General features: G+C 46.7%; 4 protein-coding genes across 4 annotated transcripts; 1 reads left to right on the top strand and 3 right to left on the bottom strand.

The window, feature by feature from the left end:
* Positions 1–11693: 11693 nt before the first annotated feature.
* LOC117845541 (pathogenesis-related protein 1) lies at positions 11694–12389 on the bottom strand. Its single transcript, XM_034726600.2, has one exon. The coding sequence runs from the start codon at positions 12316–12318 to the stop codon at positions 11806–11808; it is 513 nt and encodes a 170-aa protein (XP_034582491.1). The 5' UTR covers positions 12319–12389; the 3' UTR covers positions 11694–11805.
* Positions 12390–15808: 3419 nt separating this feature from the next.
* Positions 15809–16572, bottom strand: LOC117842973 (pathogenesis-related protein 1). The gene has a single exon (XM_034723510.2). The coding sequence runs from the start codon at positions 16480–16482 to the stop codon at positions 15976–15978; it is 507 nt and encodes a 168-aa protein (XP_034579401.1). The 5' UTR covers positions 16483–16572; the 3' UTR covers positions 15809–15975.
* Positions 16573–21946: 5374 nt separating this feature from the next.
* Positions 21947–22731, bottom strand: LOC117842950 (pathogenesis-related protein PRB1-3). Its single transcript, XM_034723479.2, has one exon. The coding sequence runs from the start codon at positions 22714–22716 to the stop codon at positions 22177–22179; it is 540 nt and encodes a 179-aa protein (XP_034579370.1). The 5' UTR covers positions 22717–22731; the 3' UTR covers positions 21947–22176.
* A 1483-nt stretch (positions 22732–24214) lies between these two features.
* On the top strand, positions 24215–27327 carry LOC117842096 (uncharacterized). The gene is made up of 7 exons (XM_034722447.2): positions 24215–24468; positions 24715–24756; positions 24877–25008; positions 25501–25730; positions 26253–26289; positions 26788–26845; positions 26949–27327. The coding sequence occupies exons 1-7, from the start codon at positions 24331–24333 to the stop codon at positions 27026–27028; spliced, it is 717 nt and encodes a 238-aa protein (XP_034578338.1). The 5' UTR covers positions 24215–24330; the 3' UTR covers positions 27029–27327.
* The last annotated feature ends 379 nt before the right edge of the window (positions 27328–27706 follow it).

The following is a 27706-nucleotide window of genomic DNA, read 5'->3' as shown; positions in this document are numbered from 1 at the left end:
TCGTCAGTAGGCCAGGTGAGGACGACGGCGTTGTTCCTACTTCTGCTGGCGTGGTTTAGTAGAGTCTCCTATGTTTGGAACTACTGTTTCCTCCTTGTTTCGGATTCTTCATCGTGGTGCGTTGTCTGCAGTTGTTTGTGTATGTTGAGTTCATTTCAAATACCAGAATTTGTTAACTTGTGGCAGCATGTGACTCCATCTTGGTAATCTGATCATCAATTGTAACAAGTCCATTTAGAGGTCCTATAACATTGTCGAGACTCGATATTCAGATGTAATGTTAAATTATTTCTACGTATTGTGATCAATATATGTTTTAATTTGTTATTGTAATGAAGTGCTAGTATATTACACTATTACTAATTGGAGGCTCCTAAGTCCTCACGATGCGCTCTAGAAAAATAGATAAATCTTATAAATTCCCACAAAATTAAAATCAGAAACATCCAACCGTCAATCTAGTAGACTCTGATCATAATAGTCATTGGATCTATTATGTTTTCTAAAAAATTAATCACGTCCCTCATTATAATAATGGTATAAAGTAACTCCTAATTCTATATCGAAATTACCCACCTCTAGCATAGGTGGGTAATTTATATGGTTGGCATCGTAACGACACATCCAGTTTTTAGCTGTGAGTCCATTGAGCCAGTTATGATGCTGGAACACAACCAGTGGCGGAGGATGGAACAAATTTAGGAGGACGGAATAAATTTAAGGTATGACGAAATCAAAAATTGAAAGTAACCAAAAAGATATCCTTTTCATTATAGTAGCACAAAACAGTGAAGGACGGAATAAATTGCAAGCACGATGATCAAACATTTAGGAGATAATAGCTGCAGGTCAAAAGATGATCAAACATTTAGGAAACAACACACGAAAATGCACAACCACCGATTAACAAAAACGAAAAGGAAATTAAAATGCATGCCTAATGATTTGATTTCAAATAAAAAATGCTAAAAGTGAAAATTTGCAATCTGTACCTCTCAATTTAACCTTGCCCTTGCCCTTCAACTCCATTTTAGCCTATGCACTTCTGATTCCCTGCGCTGTACGCTGCTTCTCTTGCCGGCCGGCCGACGGTGCACTTCGGTACCTGCCGACCTCACGCTTGCTGCCTGCACCCGTACGTCGGGCGCACCGTCGCATCTCGCAGGGCGCACCGTCGCAGCGTGACCTCGGGCCTCGATCGACGTCGCCCGTGACTGGGAGATACAGCCTTTGGTGCTTTTGTGCTCCCGACTTTGGACTTTGTGATGACATCAGCATGAGCTTATCGACTTGCTCCTGCTCCTGCTGTATGGCGACAAAACCCCCTCTCAGTTTTCCCGAGTTGAGTGCTCACCCTCAGTTCTGGTCCCGACCCCCGGTCCCAACCCCTGAGATCCGACCCCTCTCCGCCAGTTTCCCGTTCCGACCCTGCCGACCCCAAACCCATACCGCCGGATCCTTCTAAGTCTTCCCACAGTATCTCTTTTCAATCTGAGCAGTGGACCAACCAAGACTGACCGGTGGGCCCACAAAATCTTTTCCCCAGATCTTCCGAGATAGACGCACTCGAGTAGCATGCCCGCCTCAGAGCTTCTCCGCCGCGTGGCTCAACTTTTCCGACACCCGCCGCTCCGCCTCGTCGCCGGCCACGACCGGATGGATTCTCACGCCCTCTTCCCCAATCGCAGCGGAAGCTCCTCTGCTACCCTTTCTGCAGTACCTCGCGGCTCGCGCCCATCATCACCCTGCCGGACCTCGGCTGCAGAGCCTGATGCCTCCCGTCTTTTCCGCCGCTTCTCCATCGTCGCGCCGCCCCAGATGCGCTACGCGACGATTCCTCCTCCGCCAACCCCGACCCCGGCCGCGACAGCTCCTTTTCCACCCTGTCAGAGCTGCGCCCCCGACAATCTGTTGCTTCGGGCTCGCCCACACGACCGTAGCCCGCCTGTCCTCTCACCTGTGCGCCCTCGCTTCTAGCGTCGTTCTCCCGGTTACTTCCATCAGATCCACCGCACGACGACGCCCGCCTCCGCCAAATCTCAACCACCGGCAAAACCGCGCCTGCGCCGTCCTGTCTTCGGTGCCCAATGACCGCCGGTGTCATCCTCGAAGTCCTGCTCCGCCGCACCGCTGCTCAATCGCCGCCCCGGCAGCACACTCCATCGCTTCTTCCCGGTCTTCGTGCCGCTCTAACCCTCTTTCCTCCGCGCAGCTATAAAAGGGAATGCCAGAGCCCCGCCGGAGTCCCCTTCGCCATCGCTGCCTTGCTGCCGTTCCTCTGCTTTGTGCTCAAAGCGCTACAGCCTAAGTCCCTGAGGAACTCTTCTCTCCGCTCCACGCCCGCCCTTCCAATCCACCCAGCTGCTTGCTCCTCCGCGCTGCGCAAGAGCTTGCTTGTGATCCATAAGAAGCACCACCGCCGCCGGAGCACCGCCGGACATTGCCACTGCAAATCTTAGTGCTCCAGTTCCTCCACCCAAGTCTGCTCTTTCCCGACCCCAAGCTTCACCTGTAAGACAGAGGTAAGCTGCCGACCCCTTTTCCGCCTTGTCCGACCCTATCCGTTCGACCGACCCCTTTTCCGCCTCGTCCGACCCTATCCGTTCGACCGACCCCTTTCTCCGTCTCGCCCAACCCTGTCTGTTTCGCCGACCCTTTCTCCGCCTCGCCCGAGGGCTCGGCTGTATCCTTTTCCTAGACCCGAGGGTATATGTGTAAAGATTTGGGGACTTCTCTGCGTTAAGTCTGAGGACCCCCAGCACATCTATTCCTCTAGTCTAAGGATCAGACCATAAGTTCCTTCCCATCCGACCCTTATATCTTGATCTCCACCAACCCAAGTATACTTCCCCACCTTTTTCCGTAGCTTTGCTACCAGTTTCTGGGCTAAAACTTGCAAGTGTTGCTGTTGGAATAACCGTCTAAAGTGCTAAACCTTGCATTGCATTTCGTGTAGAGTTGCATCTCGCCGACGGCTTCTACGAGCTGCACCCGGCGCCAGAAGACGAAGCTGCAACCGAGCTCCCGCTTCCAGAAGCCGAAGCCGCCCCCGCAGAAGACCCCTTCCCCTCCTCCTTGTTTGAAGGCAAGCCCCGGAGCATGAACCTAGTTTTTCCCAAACTTGCGCATGCCTTCTCCATCTTGTTTTGCGCATTTACGTATAGGTGTTGTTTGAAACCGTAGATTGCATGACTTAGTTCCCTTGAGCTGAACACTAGTCTGTTGGGTCCGAGTAGTTGCTATGCTTAACCAGGAGCGGTAAAAGCCGAGTGATTTCCTGTCACTCGCGAGTTGTAGGAGTTGGTTGGTTTTCCTCCTGTTACAACTATAAGGACGATGGATGGGGCAGGGTTTTGGTTAACTCTTTGGTGGTCAGCGGATAGCCCCGTCTATCTATGGAACTTGCTAAGGCTCGACAGTGGTGGTGTTCGTGATCAAGTGTTTGAAAGTACTAACCTCATACTTATTATGGGATGAGGAAGCCGAGTACCGGATTGAACCTAGACGTGAGCGGTCGCCCCATTGTCCTTGGAACGGAGTTTCCCTGCGGCCGCACGTGGTGGCAAGCGTGGTCACAGAACGGCAGAGGCCGGGTCTATGGAACCTTGCACCAAAGGAAATGGGCCCGACACGGGTTAGGGGATTGATGGGGAAGGCCGACACAGGAAGCGACCCTCAGTGGTGCGCGGATGTCGTGAGGTTAGGTCCACCATGCATGGTTAAAGAACTCGAATTGATTCGTCTGCCTCTCACAGCTTGAGACTACTTGATCGCTATGTTGCCCTGAGTAAGAAAGAAATCTGATGATGACATGGTCTTGATGGTGATATATACACCCTTTGGTTGGTTCTATGTTTGCATAAGAGTAAGCTGCTAACTTAGACCGGATAATGAACTTAGAACCGGAGCTAAAACTTGAAAATAGGGATTTACATAGTGCTTTTGGCAAACAACTCCCTTAGCCAAAGAACCTTGCATGTCTAGAAGTGGTGGAGTAGTTACTCCCGGTCGGTTAAGTCTTGTTGAGCTTAGTAGCTCAGCCTTGTTGTGGCTCTTCTTTTTCAGGTGAAGTCGCTGCTCCCGAGCCTTCTTCTGTTGGCACTTGGCCGCCGCAACTCCCTCCGGGTTGGACGGTCGAGTGGGATCCCTCCTCGGACGGCGAGGAGAGGGATCACTGACGTCTTGGCAGGCCTCACCAAGGACGTCAGACCCCGATGAAGTAGCTTCCGCTCGTTGTTGCCTTCTGTCTGTTTCGTTTGAACCTTGTAAAACTCTGTTTTCGTTTTGTTGTCGAACTAAATGGCCAAATTTGTTTAACCTTCGTGTGGGTTTGCTAACTCGGTCCTGTTCAAGTGGTTAAATCGAATGAAATCCGACGGCACTTCGTGTTAACTTGGCTAAGGCATGAGTGTCGCGTGTTAGGCGATTTAACTATGTTTAATCAAGCTAATCCGAAGTGGATCCACCACAATAACCTAAGTAAAAACCAATTTGAATTTAATCAACATGTTTGCATGGATGGGGTGACCCCTTTAAAGATCCAATCATTCCTGACCATCCAAATGCTCCAGCTCATGATGATGATAATTTTAAAAAATAAATTGCACCTGCAGCTGAGTTTTAAAGCCAAGATTGCATACGGTTCATCAGAGAGGTTTGCAAACAGGCCAAGATGAATCCATGTAACACCCAAAAATTTAAAGAATTCAAATCCACTAAAAATTGCTCAATTAGGTTGTCATTTAAATTTCTAGGCATTTAAATTTGCATTTTCTCAAATTAAATTAATTCACCATAGGAGTTTATTGTGCATTGCATGCTGATGCATTTATTTTTGATTGATTGTGTTTGGTCAAGTTCAATTTTCAAATTCAAATTTCAAGTTCAAACTCAAAGTTTCCAAGAATTCAAATCCATTTCTCAAACTCAATCTATCTCGGGCTGCATCTCCTTTTATTCTTCTTTGCAGCCCGGTCCATCTCTTTGTGCTCAACCCAACTTCCTTTTCTTTCGCGGCCCACAGCCGCACCGGCTCGCTTGGCCCGTTTTCCTTTTCTCCGGCCCAGTTGCACCGCTCGCCCGGCCCAGCTCGCGGCCTCCCTCTTTCCTCTTGCTGACGTGCGGGCCCCGCCTATCAGCGTCACCTCCTTCCTTTCCTTTCTTCCACCTCTGGCGCCTTCCTTTTTCCCACACGCGCCCGAGCCCCCTTTCCTTTCTTCCGCCTCGACCTCGCCCACCTCCGCCCCTATATAAAGCGTCGTACCTCCCCCGGCCTCCAGCATCCAGCAACAACGCCCCTCAAACCCTAGCAAGCGCCGCCGCCCAAGCTCCACTTTCGCGCCGCCGCCGCCATCAAACCCCGCCGCCCGGTGAGTCTCGGTCGCCGTGAACCGCTGAAACGGGATCGCCTTGGTCTTCTCATGCTTCTAGTGTTCTCCACGTGCGAAACCACGGCCGGGAGCTCGATTTCGAGCAAATCCGGCGAAGCGCCGTCGCGTCTCGCTGTTCCGCCGCCGCTGATGCCGGCACGCGCAGCGCCAGCCGTCCGCTCGGGATCAAACGGCTCAGATCCGTCGTGTACCAGTCAACCGCGCCGCACCACGTCACTTTTGCACTTTAGCCCCTGTCTTCTTTGCGAATCAACCCGCAGTCTTGTTTAATTCAAAAGTATTTACGTTCCAGTCCTATTTTATTCGTTTTAGCCCCCGACATTTTCAAAAATCAACCCGCCATCCACTCTTTCAAGTTTTTACAGGTTTAGCTTTCGATTTTTCTTTATTTATGTATTTGCCCTCAGTTTTTCACAAAAATGCTCCTGGAAGTTTTGTTTTTCCCGTAGAAAAGCCCCTGGAACTTGTTTTAATCGTATCTTTTGCATCTTAACTCCGTTTTTCGCGTTCTTTATATCCTAGTGTTCATTTTAAAGCGTAGATTAATCTTTCAAGCTTGTTTTCTCTATTTATTATGATTGGTGTACTATTTTCTTACTTTATGCCTTTGTTTGCTTGTATGTGCTCGTGTGACGCGTGTAGATGTTCAGCAGTTCGAGGGATTTGAAGATCAAGCTTTCGAGGAGAACGAATAGCAAGAGCAAGGCCAAGAAGGCAGGTCGTGTCCTTGATCACTTCTTTAAGTCCTATTCACCTTTACTTTCATGTTCAATACAACATTGCTATGCACATAATAGTTGTAATCTTGATGGGTCCCAATTAAGGTTTGCCTAGATTTAATTTACCTTTGCCTTGACCAACCAGGTTTACTTTTATGTTGGGTAGCTCATGCTTATTGCTTACTTGGGATATGGTGGTTTAACTAAATTCAACGATTAATCTTGCTTTACTTCCGTTATACCTTTCTCATTAACACAAGATCATAAATGTTTAATCGGAACATGGAGAACCACCCAGGAAAATAGTGCTACCACAAGACTAAATGGCTTTGGACTTGGCTAAATAATTACAAACTCTAGTATGGGGTAATCTTACCGAAAGGGTAAGAGGGGCGGTGGCAGATGAGGTATAACACTCGCTCTCTTGGGACGTGGGCTTTGCTAAGATACGATACTCACTAGGGGACTGTTATGCTCTGCTACTTATCCAGGAACCTTAGCGGATTGCCACTTACTAGTGAATCTTTGTAAAGGCCTCGTAGCGTCCCTATGCAATCACACCTCGGAAGTGTGGTATGGTGCCTTGCAAACACCACATGGTTGAGTTCAAAGTTCTTTCGAATTTTTACGCGACTTGTGGGTAAAGATATGCAACCTCTGCAGAGTGTAAAACTGATCGATCAGTCGTGCTCATGGTTAAGAGCGGTCTGGACCCTCACATGATAATAGCTTCGCTTCTGACAGGTTTTCATTTTCTTTTTTTTACTATTGATTATAGACCGGGCAAAAACTGTCAAATGCAATTCTTTTTCCCCTTTTTCACCTTGAATTGATCCAAATATGCATAATTTCTTAGTTTTCGCGGAGGACTAGATCCAATAACCGGTGGTATATGGTTGAGCGATATTGCACACCATCATTTAGCTATTGCTATTCTTTTCCTGATCGCTGGTCATATGTATAGGACCAACTGGGGTATTGGTCATGGATTTTTTTTATTTTACTGAGCTTTGAAAGGCTTGATCGATCCAACCTTGGCTCCGCTCTTATTTCTTCAGCTTTGGTTACTATCGAAAGATGGACTTCAATTGTTGTTACTGCATTCATGCATATGTTGTTTACTTTATTTATGTTCTTGTTTAATTTCGGGTGGTATAAACTTACACTTAGTCAATTGCTAATAAAATTTGACCAACCTAATTAAAAGTTGATGCTGATTTAGCCTTAGCCATACCTTGATTGGCCTTACACTATGCTATTACCCATGACTTGTTGAGTACCAACCATAAGTGTACTCACCCTTGCAAAACCGCTGTTCAAACCAAGATAATCTGGTGGAATACATTGACAACTTTGAGGAGTTCTAGGCGTACGGTTCTTCAGTCAACTGCTTGTGGTGTCATCGTCGTCTTCGGAGTCCACTGCGTATTTACTTAAGTTCGTGCTTATTTGAGACTTTCGGTCATGTCATAATGTTTAATACTCTCTTTGTTCGCTTTAGCACTGTCTTTGTTATTCACTTATGTCATACATGTGTGTAACTTGATCCTGGGGCACATGTATTGAATGCACACGATTTTGTCCTTAAAAATTGGGTGTGACAATCCAGCATTCTTGTGCAAAAGAACAACCAAGTAAAAGATGGAATAAAGTTTCCTCAGCCCCCTGATGACATAAGACGCAGTTATATGATGGAAGGAACATCTTTTTTCCTCTTAAGAATGTTCCTTGTGTTGAGCCTGTCTTTAAGTACCAACCATAAAATACTTTGTGTTTATTCTAACATCTTGATTTCCATAACCATCTGAAAACTTGATGAACCCGTGAATGGCCAATGAGATGGTGATATGCTTTTGATGATGAGAAAAAAGGATTCCCCCATATATATGACTAGAAATCTGGATCATTATTTAATACTATGTCCTCAAAACTGTGAGTTAGATGAACTAGTTGATCAAGGGCTTGAGTTGAAAGAGGTAGGTGAAACAATTGTTGTATGTCCACTATTTCCCGAGCTTTCTGAATTGTGATGTGTTGCTTTTTGGTGAAGGAGAATAGATGAGGGTATGCTTGGGTAGGGACTTGTTCTTTCCATAAGTCATTCCATAATGAACATGTCTGACCATCATTGATGTTAACCATTGCCATGCCTTTAAATTTGTCCATCAGTTTTAGCACATCTCTCCACCAGAAGGAACCCCTCTTGATGTGGTTTGGAATCCTACCATTAGAGTAGTATTTCTCCCATATGAGGTGAACCCAGGGAATGTCCTGTCTATTGAAGAACTTGTGCAAAAAATTTAGAACCAGAGCCTCATTTTGTGTTTTGATATTCAGTACTCCCAAACCCCCCCCTCCCTCTTTCTTTGGGACACACACCATCTCCCAAGTTGCTTTAGGTGGTGCTTTGTTGTTAATTTCCGATCCTCTCCAAAGGCAGTGCTTTCTGTACTTGTCAATTTGTTTATATACTGATTTGTGAAGGACAAAAGTACACATGTGGAACATAGGCTGAAAACTGAATTAGTTATTTGCAGTCTCCCAGCTTGAGATAAGAAAGATAAGGTGCTGACTAATCTCCTTTCACACCTAGACACCATTGGAAGGAATTCCTCCACATTTGGCTTTGTGAGCCCTAAAGGCAGACCCAAATAAGTGAAGGGTGAAGCTCCTATAGCACAACCAAAAAGCTGGGACAGAGTTTGGATCCTTTCATCTGTAACATTAATTGGTACCATCATGAATTTGGAATAATAACTTTGAGACATGTGGAGAGAGCAAAAGACTCAAGGATGTCTTTGAGAGTTTACAGTTGTGATGAACAGCCTTCCATAATAATAAGCGTGTCATCAGCATACTGTAGAATAGGAAAGTCTTAACTATGGATAAGAGGGATTGGTAATCTTAGGAGTCCCTGCCTCTTGGCATCATTAAGAAGAGATTGAAAAAGATCAGCTGCAAGACAAAAAGAAGTGGAGAGAGGGGGTCCCCTTGTCTCACTCCTCTTCTACACCCTGATACTCCATTCAATAAAATTGAGGATGTGCTTGATTGAATATTTGCTGCATCCATCCTAAGTTCCTAACCATACTGACCCAAAACATTTATGTTTCCTGATAGTCAGCATTTCCTCATGCTCCACTATGTCAAATGCTTTTTGAAAATCTAATTTAAGGATCACAATTTCCTTCTTAGATCTGTGACATAAATGCAGGTACTCAAAGCCCAAGCCAAGCAATCTTGAATGGTCCTTGTTTTGATGAATCCATATTGATTTTTGTGGATAATTTGCATAATGACTTTCTGCAGTCTATTTGCTAGGAGCTTTGTCAGAAGCTTCATGGAGGTATTCAGAAGAGAAATTGACATGAAGTCTGACACTTTATTACGCATTTCAAAAGGCGCGCTGGTCCTTTGCGCTCGGACGCAATCCTGGACTTATTGTTGTTTACATGCAGAAGCTACGAGCACGTGAATTAAATCAGAATGGTGAACCACCGGTAGGTGAGGATGCACCTCCTCCCCCACTCTTGGTTATGAGAGAAGAGGAAAAACAAGTGGAGATGCAGCCCAGCGGGTATGCATTCAAGGATGACTCGGGGACAATGCTGATCAACAACAATGGCTTGGTAACCATTGACAGAGTTTGGAAATTGGTCTATGCTTGTCCTTTCCAATCTCCACGCCAGAACTAAAGGGTCTATGCTTGTCCTTTGCATTGTTCAAGTTGCTGCGGTGTCGATTTGCAAGATACAAGCTCACTAATGCTGGCTCTATGGGGAACCACACCTTTTTTTCGGAGCTCGTTGCTGAAGGCTGGGGCACAGGACAGGGTATTTGGGCTGATTGCCAATGAGCTTTCTTTTCTTCATGATTACTATTACTCCTCCCTCCCAATCTCCTACTCCAAGTGTTGCCTGCCCATCTTAAGTATCTTTCTCTCCCTCCTGACCATAGGCTGGTGCATCCTGTTTTTAGTGCTAGCCATGGGAGATCTGTTCTCAGGCCCGGAAGATTTTTGGAGTGATGATCAACTAGAATGCAAAATATGGTGTATTGATCAACACTTGGTTAGTGAGGAGTCCTCTACGCATGTAGGAAGACGCTACCTCGACTGGGTGCCACTAATTTTGCTTCATCTTAAGTATTGCTGCCACTTACCTATCACGGTACTGCGCATACCTGGTGACCTGGTGCCCAGAGCTGCTTCCTGACAATAATGCATGGAGTAAGAGCCTGTACGACGCTGTCAAGAAGGATGCTCGGCGTGCTCTTGCTAGCCATGCCGCCATAAGATCTTCGACGCCAGAAGATGAGTATCAGAAGTTGGTCGAATTGCTAGGTACGAACTCGAAGCATGAGGTTCTCAAGAAAGATGTGAAGCTCGGAAAGCATCTGGCGGAGACAATCGACGATGAGGAGACGGCGTGGAAGTTGCTGGCCGATTTCTGGTCGGAGATGATCCTGTACATCGCGCCGTCGGAAGACCTCAAAGGGCACAAGGAGGCCATTGCCAGGGGTGGCGAGCTGATAACGCTGCTCTGGGCGATGCTCTTCCATGCCGGGATCGTCAACAGGCCTGGTGAAGAAGACGGCGCTGCATCTACTTATGCTGCTACCGTTAATGGAGTCCTCCTCGGTTGGTCTTGCTCTGTTGTACCATCTTAATTTGTTTTTTGGGTCTAAGATATCCCCTTTACGTTGTTGTTGTGGCTGTGCCCCTTGCTAATCTTAGTCTTGCATTGTTTCCAAGTCTGTTTGATGGTGTCCTGTAATTTTGTAAAGGCTCGATCGAGAGTATTACTGAAGAACTGTGATACAACTTGTTACAACGTGCTCGCAAAACAAAAACTTTTACTCCACAACGTATGCTTGGCTATAACGTGTTTGTCTTTGTGACCAATATAATGCTGACTGCAAGTGCTGCGTTGCACCTTTTGTTTAGAATCGGATGCGCATAGCATCTTCATTTGTATGCTCCAGGCAGGGGCAGGCCAGAGAAAAGAAGGCCGGGTCATGCTCAATATCTCTAAGTGGGCCGACAATGAACCTTAGCCCAAAGTTTAATCTTCGGCCTAGTAATACCCAGCATACGAACCCGTCGTCGCCCCTCTTGAGGGCCTCACGATCCTGAACCGGCCCAGTTTCAAGTGTGACACAAGTTGGCAATCCAGCAGCCATCTGCGTTGGTCTATACATAAGGTTCAGTGAAGCATGCTATCTAGGAATATATAGGTGATACCAATTGGCACCTTCGAAGAAATGCTCTTACAATATACTGGTAGCACAAGAAATGAGTTGAAACAGACAAACAATACGATTTCTCCCTTTTCCCACACTCATGAGGCCCATTTGCAGCTAAGAATTTTACATGTAATTTACAATAAAACATTCAGTTCCTGTGCAAATATATAGCAAAGATTGTCCCCTTCTCCATATGGAGCAGAAATATACAGATGAAACACTGTTTATGTTGTTACATTTAAATGACTTCAGCGAGTTCTGTAGGCTGGTAAGTGCAAACTCAAATGACCAGAAAAGTGATCTCATCACCAAAGGATATATGATAATAAGAACTGAAACATGTCTAAAAATCTCATGATTTTATTATTGACTTGTATGCATCACCATATATATGCAGTTGACATAATTTATTCATTATACATGCATGTATTCATAGAGGCGGCAGTCGTCTACTAGTACGGGCTCTGTCCGACGACGTTGCCCGGCGGGTTGTAGTTGCAGGTGATGAAGACGCCGCCGTCGTTGTCGCAGACGACGCGGGCGCACCCGACGGCGGTGGAGTCGCGCCACACCACCTGCGTGTAGTGGCCGCACGACTGGCCCTCCGGCGCCGAGCAGCTGTTGCTGCCGTGGTCGTACCACTGCTTCTCCGACACCCACGACCCCACCGCGTCCGCCGCCGACCAGTCGGCGCCGGCGGAGCCCCAGAAGAGGTTCTCGCCGTAGGGCCCGCCCGAGTGCACCAGCGCGCAGTCGCCCTGCCGCTGCGCCGCGTAGCTCTGCGCGTACGCCGCCACCGTGTCGTCCCAGGTGACGGGGCCGACGCCGACGTCGGACCGCGCCGCGTTGTGCGGGTCCACGTAGTCCTGCGGCGAGTTCTGCGCCGCGCATGGCGTGGCGGCGAGGACGGCGACGGCGACCGCCACGAAGGCCAGGCACGCTAGCTTCGACGAGTACACCGCCATTGTTGCTGATAAGCTTATGAATTGAAGCTCGTTGTGATGGATCGATGCATGAGCTGAGGCGAGTAGCCGGGGTATTTATAGTGTTAGCGAGCGAGGAGCCGAGGAGAGCCAGCTCGGTGTGGTGTGGCTTGCTTGTCCAAGCTAGATACCTCTAGTAAACTTGCTGGTAAAAGAAATGGTGATTGGTTGCACTTGGTCACAGTCAATGATGGCGCCTAGAAGGTTAAAAGATTTCCAAGAGGGGCAAGAATTCCATGGACCATGGATGAGGTCGCCTTTCCGATAAGATCAGCGGGATTAATTTGGATAAACTTGGTCTGAAGTCTGGTCTCGGCCGGCCATGACTGGTCCATGCCTTAGCTTCGAGCTTGGCATGTATAGCTTGGAAGATTATATTATTAGGGTTCCAGAAGATTATTTGTTTGAATTTTTCGCGGGCATTTTGACCTATTATGAAATAATGCCTACGGCATTCGTATGTTCTTGGCCATGTACGTACATACAGTGGAAGCTATACGGATATATATACAGTTATACTTTTCTTCGAGGAGGATATACAATTATACTTACCACGTACGTAAGTCAGGCTAGATTATATTCTTTCCCCTTTTTTATGAGGGAAGATAAGTCTAGATCGATCGTATCAAAATTCGTACGCTTGCTCGTCCAAATTTCTATGCTGCGTTGACGGTTGAAATTAAATTAAACGTCGGGTACGAAGAAAAATATGATGGCCTATTTGTAGAACTTCCGCATACAATATAGCGTGTGGTACGGTGTGCAAAATTCACCGATGACTTTGGACATCTCGACCCGGCCAGGCCGATCGCGGTGGATTGCTTGTATACAATCCATGTATGCATGCTAATAAAATAAATGTAGTGTAAAATGCATTGGGTCTGGACTTCGAGAGAAAGCTAGCTAGGTTGATGTTGCATCAGAACAAGAATCGTCGTATACACAAGCCTGACCAAACTTTTGGAAAGAAAGATATAGATCGATATGACTGGGAGAGATCGATGACATTTCCAAGTGCCCATTTGATCTGACGAACGAAAGTTACTCGTGCACCAATGGGAAATGGAGGACGGTTAGGCGTGTTATTGATCCATACCGATGAATGCAGATGCAATAATGGAGGAAAAAAGAAAAGAAAAAAAACACGTCACGATTGCTTCGCTTGCTTACGTGGATTAAGGATCTGGCAGTTGCTTACGTTTAGCTTTAACCGTCCTGTGATACGTGTTAATGCTCGGTTGCTACAAAATTGCGTGCTCAGAAATGGAACTGAACTCTGCGGAAAGCTACCCGTTCGAGTTATTTCGTAGCAAGCAACTCGGCAAATTGCATATCCCGTGACGAACAATCGAAGGTACCATACGTCCGTGAAACTAGAGGCAATATTAAATGTCTCAAGATCGAGTGCAAGTACATACGCCTGTCAAGTTTCTGTACGTTGCCTGCATTAAGCTCAGTTTGGGTCCCTTTCATTTGGCAACCTTCAATCCAACCGAAAGCTTCTGAATAATTCCAAGCCTCGTGATGGTTAGGATTGACATGTGTGGATTTGCAGAAAGATCGATTGAACGTTTCGTGTGATGGATAACATCGACATGTGAAGGGGATTACTAGAGAAGAGCCATCCCGGCCGCCCTATCATCATCGGTTTTCGGCAATCCGACGGTGATAACTCATCACAGCTGGTTTTTTACATAATCCGGCAGTAAAAAATGAAACTGGCGGGGATGTCTCCCTCGAACCTCAAATTCTTATGAAATCTGATTTACCGGCAACTTGCGTCCGCGCGAGTGCAGGCGCGCCTAGCAGCGTGCGGCGAGGCTCGGTGGCCGGTGGGCGCGGCCTCAGCTAGCGGCGCGGTGGCAGGTACCTCTCTCTCTCTCCCTCTCCGGGTCACGAGGAGGCTGCGGCCGTCGTGGCGCTCCGGACTCCGACGGCGGCCGGATCCGACGCTGCGATGGTGGAGCAGTGGTGGGGCAAAGGGGTGGCGGGGTGGCGGTGGCGGCAGCAGGGCAGCGGGGTGGACAGGATTTTTTTTGTTTTTTTAATAAGGCTTCACCGCCGGTACCTCCATCACTACCAAAAGCTATGTGACGGATCCAAAACCGGCGGTGATGAGGGGTTGAGGGCGAGCGGTGATAGCCATCTGTGAGTAGTTCATAAGTTTTGGCAATCTGCTGATTTTCGTGTACACGTGGACATGTACAGCTTACAATCCATTCCTAATAGTTCGAGGTGATATACACAACATTTACGTAAGCATAGTACATAGACTTCTATTGTTTTCAAGAGCACACAAACGATCACGTTATCGCGCGACGGCTCGAGCACTATCCCTGTTAAAAGCTGGCATAAAGCCTGTGAGTTCAGCGGAGGCATCACTATCGAATGATGTCATCATTAATGGCTGTATTCGGCTGGACTTATAAGGCGGCTGAAAAGCTAAAACGGCTGATTTGTTGTGAGAGAAAAACACTGTTCAATGGCTGAGAAGCCAACTGATAAGCTGAAGCGAACAGAGCAAATATCGGTGATATATAAGAAATGATAGTATACTTTCTTTAATAAAACATTATTCTCTTATCAAGCATCGATTTTCAAAACCTATTATACTATATTGCGTTCCTTGTGTGATGAGATCTGCTGCATTGTGCATGTTTTAAAGCTGTTTAAAATATGAGACTTAGTTAGAAGCATCTGCTAGATCACTAAATTAAATTAGATTTAGCTACAAGCATCACAGTCACCTCCGTAGAAAGAACATGGATATATCCACAAGCAAACCTGCACATGGTTTTATTGATTATGACAATTATTAAAGAGTCTAAAAAGGAGATCTGGACAGTCAGGGGGGAGCTAGGAATTCATTTTTTCATTGTTGTAGGTGGGGAGGAAGCAACAGTGCTAATTTTTCTAAAAATTTGATCGAATTCAAAATTTTCAGTGAAAAATTGCAGACCACAGGGGGCCAGACCCCTCCCCCCTCCCTCCGCCAGGGTGGACAGTTAAAACCTAAGTGAAATCAAATAAGAAAAATAGCTGGCTAGCTATTATTTAGCAAACCCCAATCAAATTTAGCTCTGCAGACATAACTTGGATCCACAGGCAAACCGGAATCAAACTCTGAAAGAACGTGATTTTATTGCTTATTACATTTATTAAGAAAAATCTAAAGGAGATATGGACAATTGAAAACGAAGTGAAACATAATTTAAAAAATAGCTGTCTATTGTTTAGCAAACCCAAAACAAAACTAGTTCTGCAGACATAACTTGGATCCACAGGCAGAACCGAATCAAACTCTGGAAGCACATGATTTTATTGCTTATGACATTTATAAAAAATCTAAAGGAGGATTTGGGCAATTAATAACTAATTGAAATCTACAGAAAAGATATCTGGGGATTATTTAGCAAACCAAAACCAAAATCAAAATTATCTCTGCTGACAGATCATGATCCACAGGCACACCTGAATCAAACTGTGAAATCACATTATTTATTTATTGCTTATGACATTCATGTATTTATTTAATTTAATTTAATATCATGTCACAATGCACCTGCATATGCATGTACGCGTACGATGAATTGAAATTTGGAACTAGGCATGCAGTGCGCGACTCCGACGATCCAGATTCTAGTACGGGCTCTGTCCGACGAAGTTGCCCGGCGGGTTGTAGTTGCAGGTGATGAAGACGCCACCGTTGTTGCAGACGGCGCGGGCGCATCCGATGGCGGTGGAGTCACGCCAGACCACCTGCGTGTAGTGGCCGCACGACTGGCCCGCCGGCGCCGAGCAGGAGTTGCTGCCGTGGTCGTACCACTGCTTCTCCGACACCCACAGGCCAACGGCGGCCGACGCCGACCAGTCGGCGCCGGCGCCGCCCACGAAGATGTTCTCGCCGTAGCCGCTGCCGCTGGAATGCTGGAGCGCGCAGTCGCCGGCGCGCTGCGCCGCGTAGCTCCGCGCGAAGGCGGCGACGTTGTCGTCCCACGACACCGGGCCGACGCCGACGTCGGACCGCGCCGCGTTGTGCAGGTCAACGAAGTCCTGCTGCGAGTTCTGCGCCGCGCACGGCGTGACGACGACGCCGGCGGCCGCCGCCATGGCGAGCGCCAGAGCTAAGCACGCAACCTTCTCCATTGCTGGATGAGCGATTTGTGCTTGTATCAAGCGTGCGTCGTGGTCGCCGTCGTCGTGTGTGTGTGGCCGGTGCTGTGCATGAGTTGTGGCGAGTGGCCGGGGAATTTATAGGATGACAGGGAGCTCGCGGTGACTTGTCAAAAGATGAGTGAAAAAGATTTCCACAAGGAGGCGAGAATTCCATGGACGCTATCGGAGGCTGGCCGGCGATGGCGAAATTCCCAAATTTTTGGGGGGGGAAGACAAGTCTAGATCGTATGATGATTCGTACGCATTGCTCGTCCAAATTTCTATGCTGCGTTGAAGGTTGAAATTGGCGTATTTGTTGAACTTCCACATACAATACAGCATGTGGTGTGCGCAAGTCACATGCGATGCGACTTTGGAAATCACGACCGGACCGGCCGTTGGCTTAGTTTCCCGCCAATCGCGGAGGATTGCATACCATGCTGCATGGGTGCTAAAATTACTAGCGTACGGTAAGCAATCCAACGGACATGCAACTACAGTGTCCATCCTTGAACATCACTAGATTGTGCGATGACCTCCAGACGTTGCTTCTTCTCTGGCATTAAAGTTAAACACCGATTGATCCGGTGGTGGCCTTAACTGCGGATACCGTATGAAGCAGTGTTGCGACGACAGCGAGCTCGGTGACTTGACAAAGATATACTACTAGTAAACTTAAATTTTCTTGGAATAATACTACAAGTAGTAAACTGGTAGAAGAGAAGGCGGTGCGTTTGGTCAGTCAATAGCGGCGCCTAGCTAAAATTTTCCACGAGGGCCGAGAATTCCATGGACGCGAGATCGCCGATAGCAACGGCAGGATGGACATGGGTATCTTGGCTTCTCAGGGTAACAAAAGCCACACATACCACATAGACATTAGCTCCCAGTAAAGCATGTTGTTGTTCACCGATCCATGCCTCCACTAAGTGTCAGTACTCCGAAGATCTCCATTCAACAGGCGACTGTTAAGGATCGAGTGAAATTCGACAGACGACAGCTGTGAAAACGTCATCTTTGAGGCACATCCGGGATCCGATGGACGCCCACCAACGCCCTATGAGGGGAGGAAGCCTCACAGGACCGGAGAACGAGGAGATCCAAGAGAGTGAACCATGGTCTCGCTAACCCGGCATAAGTTAAGATGACGCAATCAAGGATCCTGGAGGACAGCAGGGCAAGACACCAGCAGTGGACATTTACCGGCTAGCTAGCAGCTTGTTCTATCTTGATGGTTGCAGCAGCCTCACCATGCGAAACAATTGTAGTAGGAGCGGTGAAACGGTGATGAACTCCAATTCTCCAAAGCAGCGCCTACAGGTAGAATGCAACATCATAGATGCCACCACTGCCCGTCCGGAAGAACCGGAACTGGGTTTTCACGCGGAGTAACCCAACGGTCGTGGGGGTGGAGAGCACCACAACGACGCCTCCAGGGAGGTGAGTGGCACCCACGGGCGTCACCGTCGTCAGCACTGACAGGGCGTCACCGTCGTCAGCACTGACAGGGCGTCACCGTCGTCAGCACTTTCACCTAGAGCTCCCCGAACCCCCTACCGCATGACCAAATCACGGCGGCCATGGCCATCGGCGGTGAACACCACCAACAGCGCAAGCACCGGACGGCCATGGGCACGCACCGCAGCTAGCTGAATCGTCGTGCGCCTGCACTGACCTGTGCGCCGTTGCAGCTTCCAAGAAGGGCACTAAGCGTCTGCACATGGCATGCGCCATGCCGTCGACGGTTCGTCCCCGCAGGCCATCACCAAATCGGCCTAGATCCGGCTACAGTAGCGCCATCACCCTCACCACCCCCGAGCCCAGCGCAACACGCCGGCGCAAGGAAAGAGCAACGAGAGGGCGGAGCCACCCATCCCAGCGTGTATCCAACCACACACAAGCGGATTCGCCCGCCAATGGGGCGGATCTGCTCGCCACGGTGCTGTTCAGGCCGGCGCAAGGCGGAGCAGTGCTAATCTGCGCCCGGCGCCACGCCCGTTGACACCGACAAGGACCAAAATGGCGAGCCCTGGAGCCAAACCAGTGCTCAAACCCAACCACGGCGCTGGCCTTCACCTCCTCGCGGATGAGCAACACACGAGGGTGGAGCTCGTCAGGAGGAAAGAGGACCAAAACAGCAGCTACCCAAACTTCAGATCTGAGAGGAAAAACGGGGGAAACAAGGAAGGAGGAGGGAGGAAGAGGCTGCAGCTGGCTACCGCTTGGAGCCGCTGCTGGCTGCCACGCAGGGCGAGCTTCCGGCGGTCTTTGGGGCGGCGGCTGTTTCGCCCCCCACGTCGCCCTCGGAGACGACCGCGAGGGGTACCGGGGGGTTCCGGGCTAACGGAGTGCAACTTGGCGACGAGACGAATCGACCGCCCGATCGCCCGTAAATGGTTTTCTTTTGGGATAGAGTTGGGAATGCTTTATACATTTCGATGTCAGACATATAACTCACGTTAATGTTTAGACTCAACCCATATGAAATACTCCCTCCATTCTAAATTGTAGGTCATTTTAGCATTACAAGGTTCATAAATTTAGATACGCACCTAGACATATGATATATCTAGATGTATAGCAAAAGCTATAAACTGGGAAAAGTCAAAACGACATATAATTTGGAACAAACGGAGTACATGTGAAGGTGAAGGTGTGTGATACAAATGAGAAAAAATATTAATGGGGCAAATATGAATGTTAGATGGAATTCAACCAAGGTAGCATACTATCAAGTAATTACGAGAGGGTTAACTTTTATACAATGAATGACTAGATTTCAAAGCATAATACACAGGTGTTCCGTGGGGTTACGGTGTTACAATGTTTCCCACCATAAAATATACCATATAAAAGTCCAAATTTCTACAAAGTAAAGTTATGTATATATAAATGGTCCTAGCTACGTACTACCTAGGTTCTCAAATAAATGATGTTCAAAAATAAAATAATTTGCTTGCTCTAAAGGTTATATATTTTGGGAATTGAGGTATTTTGACTCAAAATGGAGAAACATAATGGAAAAAAATCTATGCATAGACTTTGTTATGCACTTAAGTATATGCATAATAATATCTATGCATCTAGAAAAGTTAAAACGACCTATAATTTGGAATGGAAGGAGTATCAGCTTAAACTGAGTAATCAGTTCATAAGTTTTAGATATATGTAAATTAGTAATACACATGGACATGTATGGTACTTCTTACAGAATGCCTACGCTGATTCAATACTACATTCAAAATGATATACCAAACACAGCAGACATCTGTTGTGCCTCCGTGTGAACAATAGCTAGAGTGGGTCACGAGTAGATATCTATTGGGCTTTACCAGCAGAAGGTCCGCAAAAACCGACGGGCTTGCTAGTACGTGAAACATTCTGATCCACATGAAAATATCAATCTCTTCTCCCAAGGAAGGGCTGCGTCTCCTCCTATCATCTACTCAGCCTCTTCCCTCTCCATTTTCTCAACTTATCATCCACCTCGAGTTCCAGCGGTACTAGCGATGCACGCGGCGAGCTTAAGCATGCATGAGCACAGCAGCATGGGGGCGTCGTTGCGAGCTCGAGCATATGTGGCCGAGCCCTCGAGAAGGATGATGCAACGAAAGGATGGCGCGTGGTAAGCTCGACCACTGCAACACGACGAGTGAGAGGGCGGCACGCGGCGAGCTCATCCGTCGCAACACGACGAGAAGGCGGTGCACGGCGAGCTTGCGACCTCGTCTCCCTCATCTAGATGTGCAACATATAGGGAGTGCTCTCGTCGGAAGTGGAGTCAGATCTGTTGGTGTTGATTGGAGTAACATGATGGCAACGACGGCATGGCCTGGTGCGTGGAATATGCCGTTGCGATATGTTATTTCTAGGTGTTACACTATATCATTTTGTATGTTGCAACAGGTGATTTTGGATGTTTCAAACTTTTTTCTTTGATGTCGCAATATGAGAATTTTTTTTATTGCGTTAGCTCTTTCTTGATGTTGCATAAGATGCTTTCCGATGTTCCAATGGTCAATTTTGCAAAGTTGTGATCCTTTGAAGAGATTTAGATTAAATGTCACGTGAAACATATCAAAATATTACAATTGGAATTTGTTTTTTTCCCAGATCTTCAAATATTGGATGTCTAAGAGCTATATTTGGCATGTATTTTTTAACGTTGCAAAAGGTTTATCTCTATGTTGCAGACTCAGTTTCTAGATGTTGCGATGGACCGTCCGATGGGAACCGGACGCTAGCAGCACCCGTTAAGTTAAACACCGATTAATGATCCGGTGGTGGCCTTAACTGCGGATACCGTCTGAATTAGTGTTGCACTATTTTTCATCCAGAGTCGAAATTGAGCTGAGCAGAGTATCACCGACCCATCCGATGATGTCTATTGTTGACATTGTATTGTCCAGTGTAACATAGTATACCTACCCTTGGCCTTGCGTTCCTTAAAGCACCGATTGATCCGGTGCAATAGACCTTATTAGTTCATATAGCTAGCTATAATCATTTGTTGATTGTCGCAGGAAGTGCAGAGTTGTCCTTCCCCAACAAAACCTAGATCATGCGGTGGTGGCGGCCCGCGGCGGCGAGTGCGGCATCCCAGCGGTGGATGCAGCAGGGCGGAGGCAGCACGCGGCGGCAGTTGCAGCGGGGCGGTGGCGGCAGCCTGCGGTGGCGAGTGCGGCAGGGCGGCGGCCCTCGGCCGGGCGCAGCACGACGGAGCCAGCATCTTTGGCTTGTGGCCGCCGCCGTGGGGTTCCTCACCTCCTAATGCCAGGATCTGGTGGTGCTACCAGGGGTCGGGCGGTCGCCATACAGTGCTTTTCTTGTGTGTGTGGGTTCTCGGGCGAAAGCCTAGCTCGGTCCTTGACCGTTTGCTGGTGACGACGGTGCCGTGGGCATCATTTTCCTTCTTGAAGGCTGCCGTGAGGACCTCAACCATTTAGGGACAGATCCAGGTGAAAATCTAAGAACCGACTCGCTGATTCGGGCGGCGGCAGCATCTTGATGGTGCTTTCCTCTTGAGACGTCATCTTGGAGTCCTTGATGGCGACACCATGATTAGCTTGAAACGATGGCGGTGCCTGATCTATTTTCGTGGTAGAGATCGACTTAGTGCGATTTCTAGAGGACAAGGATTACTAGGTAGTACATGACCGTCGACGATCCTAACATCAAAATTTCTAAGAAGACAGCTGATGTGGGGTGTTTTGTGACTGCATAAGGACCAAAGCAAGGTTGAAAGAAGGACGTAGAAGAAGTTCAAAGCTTAGTCTTTCAAACTTTCTTTCTTAATTTCTTTCTTCCTTGTCTTTTGGGTTCCTCGGTTTGAGGTTTGGAGTCTAAGTACTCGTGTAATTTCTGACTATGTGGTCAGATTTGTTGCTTTGTAGTCGTAGACATTCACATGTGAATGTCAAGACCGGATATTTTCCTTAATTAAAAAAGCATACAATTCGAAATGATATATGCACCATTCTTTTTTCAAGCCAAAGCAGGGCCTGTGTTAATTCATTCTTTTAGCACGGCATAAACTTCTCCTTTTGTTTAAGAGCACTGATATTTTATCGTTCATCTGACATTTATTTATTTATTAATCATGTCACAGATGATTATTCCCTCCGGTATATTATGCGTACGATGAGTTGAAACTATAGGCATGCAGGACTCATATCCAGCTCAGCCTTAGTAGGGGCTCTGTCCGGCGTAGTTGCCCGGCGGGCTGTAGTTGCAGGTGATGAAGATGCCGCCGTTGTTGCAGACGACGCGAGCGCATCCGATGGCGGTGGAGGCGCGCCACACCACCTGCGTGTAGTGCCCGCACACCTTCCCGGCGGCGCAGCTGTTGCTGCCGTGGTCGTACCACTGCTTCTCCGCCACCCACAGGCCAACGGCGTCCGACGCCGACCAGTCGGCGCCGGAGCCGCCGAAGAGGTTCTCCCCGTACCCGCTGCCGCTCGAGTGCACGAGCCTGCAGTCGCCGGCGCGCTTCGCCGCCCAGCTCCGCGCGAAGGCCGCCACGTTGTCGTTCCACGACACCGGGCCGACGCCCACCGCCGCGCGCGCCGCGTTGTGCAGCTTCACGAAGTCCTGCGGCGAGTTCTGCGCCGCGCACGGGGTGAACACGGCGGCGGCGGCCATGGCGAACGCCAGAGCTAGGCACGCGACCTTCTCCATTGCTAGATGAGCGGTTTGCGCTTGTATGTCGTCGTGTGTGTGGTGCATGAATTGTGGCGAGTGGCCTGGGTATTTATAGCATAGCGACGACAGCGAGCTCGGTGACTTGTCAAAGATATACTACTAGTAAACTTCAATTTTCTTGGAATAATACTACAAGTAGTAAACTGGTAGAAGAAAAGGCGGTGCGTTTGGTCAGTCAATAGTGGCGCCTAGCTAAAATTTTCCGCGAGGGCCGAGAATTCCATGGACGCGAGATCGCCGATAGCAACGGCAGGATGGACATGGGTATCTTGGCTTTTCAGGATAACAAAAGCCACACATACCACATAGACATTAGCTAGCTCCCACTAAGAAAGCATGTTGTTGTTCACCGATTCATGCCTCCACTAAGTGTCAGTACTCCGAATTTCTCCATTCCACAGGCGACTGCTAAGCACCAAGTCAAATTCGACAGACGACAGCTGTGAAAACCTCATCTTTGAGGCACATCCGGGATCCAATGAATACCCACCAACGCCCTATGAGGGAAGGAAGCCTCACAGGAGGGAGGACCGGCGACTGGAGAACGAGGAGATCCAAGAGAGGAGATTATGGTCTCGCTAACCCGGCATAAGGTCGTTTTGTCATTATAAGGTTCATAGTTTTTTGATACGCACCTAGACATATGATATATCTAGATGTATAGCAAAGCTATAAATTTAGAAAAGTCAAAACGACATATAATTTGGAACGGACGAAGTACATGTGAAGGTGTGTGATACAAACAAGAAAAAATATTAATGGTTATAGTACAAGCATACTATCAAGTAATTACGAGAGTGTTAACTTTTATACAATGACCGACTAGATTTCAAAGCATAATACACAGGTGTTCCGTGGGGTTATGGTGTTACAATGTTGCCCACCACAAAATATACCATATAAAAGTCCAAATTTCTACAAAGTAAAGTTATGTATATATAAATGGTACTAGATACTACCTAGGTTCTCAAATAAATGATGTTCAAAAATAAAATAATTTGCTTGCCCTAAAGGTTATATATTTTGGGAATTGAGGTATTTTGACTCAAAATGGAGAAACGAAATGGAAAAAAAATCTATGCATAGACTTTATTATGCACTTAGATATAGATGTATAATAATATCTATGCATCTAGAAAAGTCAAAACAACCCATAATTTGAAACGGAGGAAGTATCAGCTTAAATTGAGTAATTAGTTCATAAGTTTTAGATATATATAACTTAGTAATACACATGAACATATATGGTACTTCTTACGGAATGCCTACGCTGATTCAATACTGTATTCTGTATTCGAAATGATATACGTGTGAACAATAGCCAGGTCACGAGTAGACATCTATTGGGCTTTACCAGCAGAAGGTCCGCAAAAACCGACGGGCTTGCTGGTCGTAATGGAAGTAATTGGGCCACACTTACCTCCTCTCTCTATGGGCTCACACAACCTCGGCCCATTGGTCCGTTCGGACCGAAAGAAGAAACGAAGAATTTTTTCTTCTGGGCGCACTTGTAGCCTCAGCCCTCAGCCCCTTCACTCTCTCCGGCACGCAGCTCGTCTCGCCGGCGTCACGGCAGCTCCAGATCCCCAATCCACACCCGCACGGCAGCGAGCCAGCGAGCCATCTGCTCCGCGGGCCATGGCCGGCCGCCGCGAAGGCGAGCACCCGGCGAGCCCGTGGCGACCTGGGGTCCCAGGGGAGGAGGGGGACTCCGGCCCCTTCCCCTCCGCCATCATCCTCGTCGCGCTCGTCGGCGCCACCGCCACCACCGCCGCCGTAAGTCTGCTCCTCCCCTTGCCGTGCCCCCGCCTCTCCCTCGCCCCGGATTCGCGGATACATTACTCGAGCGGTGGTGGCGGCCGTGAGGCCTCCCGAACCCCGATCGATGTGTAGATTCCTAGGCCTCGTCTGTGTTGTGGTTGAGCTGAGCCATTTTGTTATGAGACGATCAGCCACGTGAACTGCTTTTTCCGTTCATTTTTCCGTGTGCAATTATACATTGGCTTCCCTTCGAATTTGTAGGTCGGTCAACTGCGCCGGACGGTCAGATGGTTCTACACTCAGGTACAAAAAGGCGTGTCATTTCTAGCAATCATCGTTAAAGCAGCATTGTCTTGAAGGTGCGTTTGGGGGAAATTGTTGAAATCTTTTTCCTTTGTTGAAATCTTTTTCCTTTGATTGAAGCTCAGTAGGTCGGAACCATATGTGTACTGGGAAGATGTACCTCGAACCCGAAGGCCAAATCGGTCCGGTGAAGCCTGGGAACAATATTACCAGAGGATGCGCGAAAGGAATGAGGATCAAAGGGAAAGAGTGGTCAGTGCCCTTCTCACATACGAGAGATAAGAAATGCATTATAAACATTTGGATATTGAAAGTGATGCTGTTGGCCTGTTAACTGTACAGTTAAAAACCGTGTTGTTATTATTCAGTTACTTCTTAACTTAGAGCTGAACTTCCATATTTTCAAAAAAAAAAAGAAGATGAACTTCTCAAAAAGCATAAATTTGTATGGCTTATTGGCTTAGAAAAATGTAGGTATAAAGCAGCCAAGGTCATACTAATGCTGATATATGTTGCCTGATAGTGAGCAAGAGTAAATATCCTTGAGTATTTTTTTTAATTCTGAGAATTCCATCTGTAGAACTTTGACATGAGTACATGACAATATTTTCTTGAGAACTCTAGTAAATAACCATCTTACGAATTGATGTCACTATGTCAGTCATATTTTTTACATTGTATTTGCAATTTGCATACTGGTGATTTGTTCAGCTAATCCTCAGGCAACAGAATAAATTTATGTAGGAACGCATACGGTGCATGCAAGATGTATTTAAAAAGGAGAGAAGTAAATGTCGAGACTATCGAACTTGGGAAAGCCATGGTCCCAACTTTTATCAGCATAGTCAAAGAGATGACCGATACTGGGATGCAGAAGCATTTTATGCCAATCAAAGGACAAATTTCAGATCAATGCCCAGGGAAACTATGAGTTACGCCATGTCACGGCACTATTCTATTTTGGGTCTTGACAGGTATGTAATAACACCCATTCATGTCAATGAATATCCCATTTATCTGTGAGCTGTATGTGATAATGGCCTAGTTTGTTATGAACCAATATCATTCTTGGTCCCCTTATCCATCTGTTCAGTCAATCGCAATCAAGCATGTTATTAGCAAAGAAGCAGTTGTATCCACTATCCACTTATATGTGGATGTGCACAGATGCAGTTTCTGGTGACCTTATACCTTTGCACTGGGTTAAAAGAAAAGAATCACCCTGCTTTGTAGGGATAATTAACCAGCTGTTCTCAGTCTTTTCACATACAATAAGTTTCATTTCTTTTGCCCTGAAATTGATGCTAACATGCCTTGATGTAGATGTTAAGTGTAGTATTACATATTAGTACATATTCTACTTGGGCCATGGGCCTTATGGGCCAAATATATTGAGACTAATGTACTAATACTCTTAACAGTAGAGAATAGAGATGCTAAGGAAATGATATCATGACGATTGCCTGTAACAGAAGTTGTTTATTTTCATTTCACAGGTCAAGATCAGAGCCATTTTCAGATGCTGAAATCAAGGTGCCTTCTTGTTCCTGGATATTTTGTGTCTAATGAATGTTATAGCTGCAAAACGTGCAGTGTGTTCTGTTATAAACTTTGTTGTACTACTCTCCAGTTTTCTCTTGGGACAACTCAAAACTTGAAATTGAGTTAAAATTCACACATTTTAAAGATTGTTCACAGAACTTCTGTAAGTTACTCTCAGCAATACTGAAATGGTAGCTATGAGCATCCTCTTATGTGTTGGATCACTAAATTAGTAGAAGAAATTTTTTACTCTGTATCCAGAAGTAGATAAGCCAGGTAAGCAATTTATGGCTTCACAAGGTGACATTCTTCTGTCTACGCTCTCAATTATCCCCTACTGTGCCAACTCTTAATATCTGAGTGTCCATTAGTCGACTGAAAATTTTGGTTGTACATGTTTTATGTTGTTTTCTTTCATGTCAGATAGCTAAAGCTTTCTAGTAAGCATCTATCTGACTTTCTTGCTTGCTTTATATGACTGCATTTCAGAATGCTTTCAGGAGAAAAGCAATGGAGTATCATCCAGACCAAAACCAAAATAACAAAGGTAGATGCAGTTCCTCGTTTCTCCTCACTCCCTTTATTGAAAGCTAACACATGTTGATCATGAAAATATATGCTCAAAAGCTGCCCCTTTTGTTTTTCTGCAGAGGTTGCTGAGGCAAAATTCAAAGAGGTTATGGATTCTTATGAAGCAATAAAATCAGAACGGCGAAATGGAAATTGCTGATTGTGTTCACAGTTTTTGGGGTGAACAGAAGAGCTGATGTATATATTGCATTTGACGCGACACAAACTATTTCAAGACTATATACCATATGCCTCAGACAAAAAAAATGCAGGCACTGTTGTCCCTGATAATCACTAATAAAACAATGTAGAATAGATTGGTTCCCACTGGTAGAAGACAGAACTTCAGTGTGGCGCTTAACAGGATGAGTGAATGTGCTGACCTTTCTTTTTCTATCTTTTCATTCATGTTGTGGTTCCTGGTTGGAATATGTATCAATAAGATTATACTGGTGCGTCTGTCGTTGCTTAGCATAAACTATACTTCCTCCGGTTTAAATTATAGGTTGTTTTGACTTTTCTGCATCATAGGTTTTGTTATGTATCTGAACATAACCTATATGTAGATGTATAGCAAAAGATATGTATCTAGAAAAGCTAAAACGACCTACAATTTGAGATGACTATACGTAGATGCTTAGCAAAAGATATGTATCTAGAAAAGCTAAAACGACCTATGATCTAAGATGGAGGGAGTATGTCTCAACTGCCATGATGCTCGATGACTTGGATGAATGAACATGACGGGAAGGGGCAGGGCAAGGTCAAGAAGGACCAGATTGTCAATATTCAGTCACTATTTTTAGAGAAGAAAGCAATCGCTTACTCTCTCGATTCC

Source organism: Setaria viridis, chromosome 2 (assembly GCF_005286985.2).
Source record: "Setaria viridis chromosome 2, Setaria_viridis_v4.0, whole genome shotgun sequence".
Classification (NCBI taxonomy): domain Eukaryota; kingdom Viridiplantae; phylum Streptophyta; class Magnoliopsida; order Poales; family Poaceae; genus Setaria; species Setaria viridis.
The sequence above is the reverse complement of the archived record's forward strand: the minus strand, read 5'-3'. Positions and strand labels throughout refer to the sequence as shown.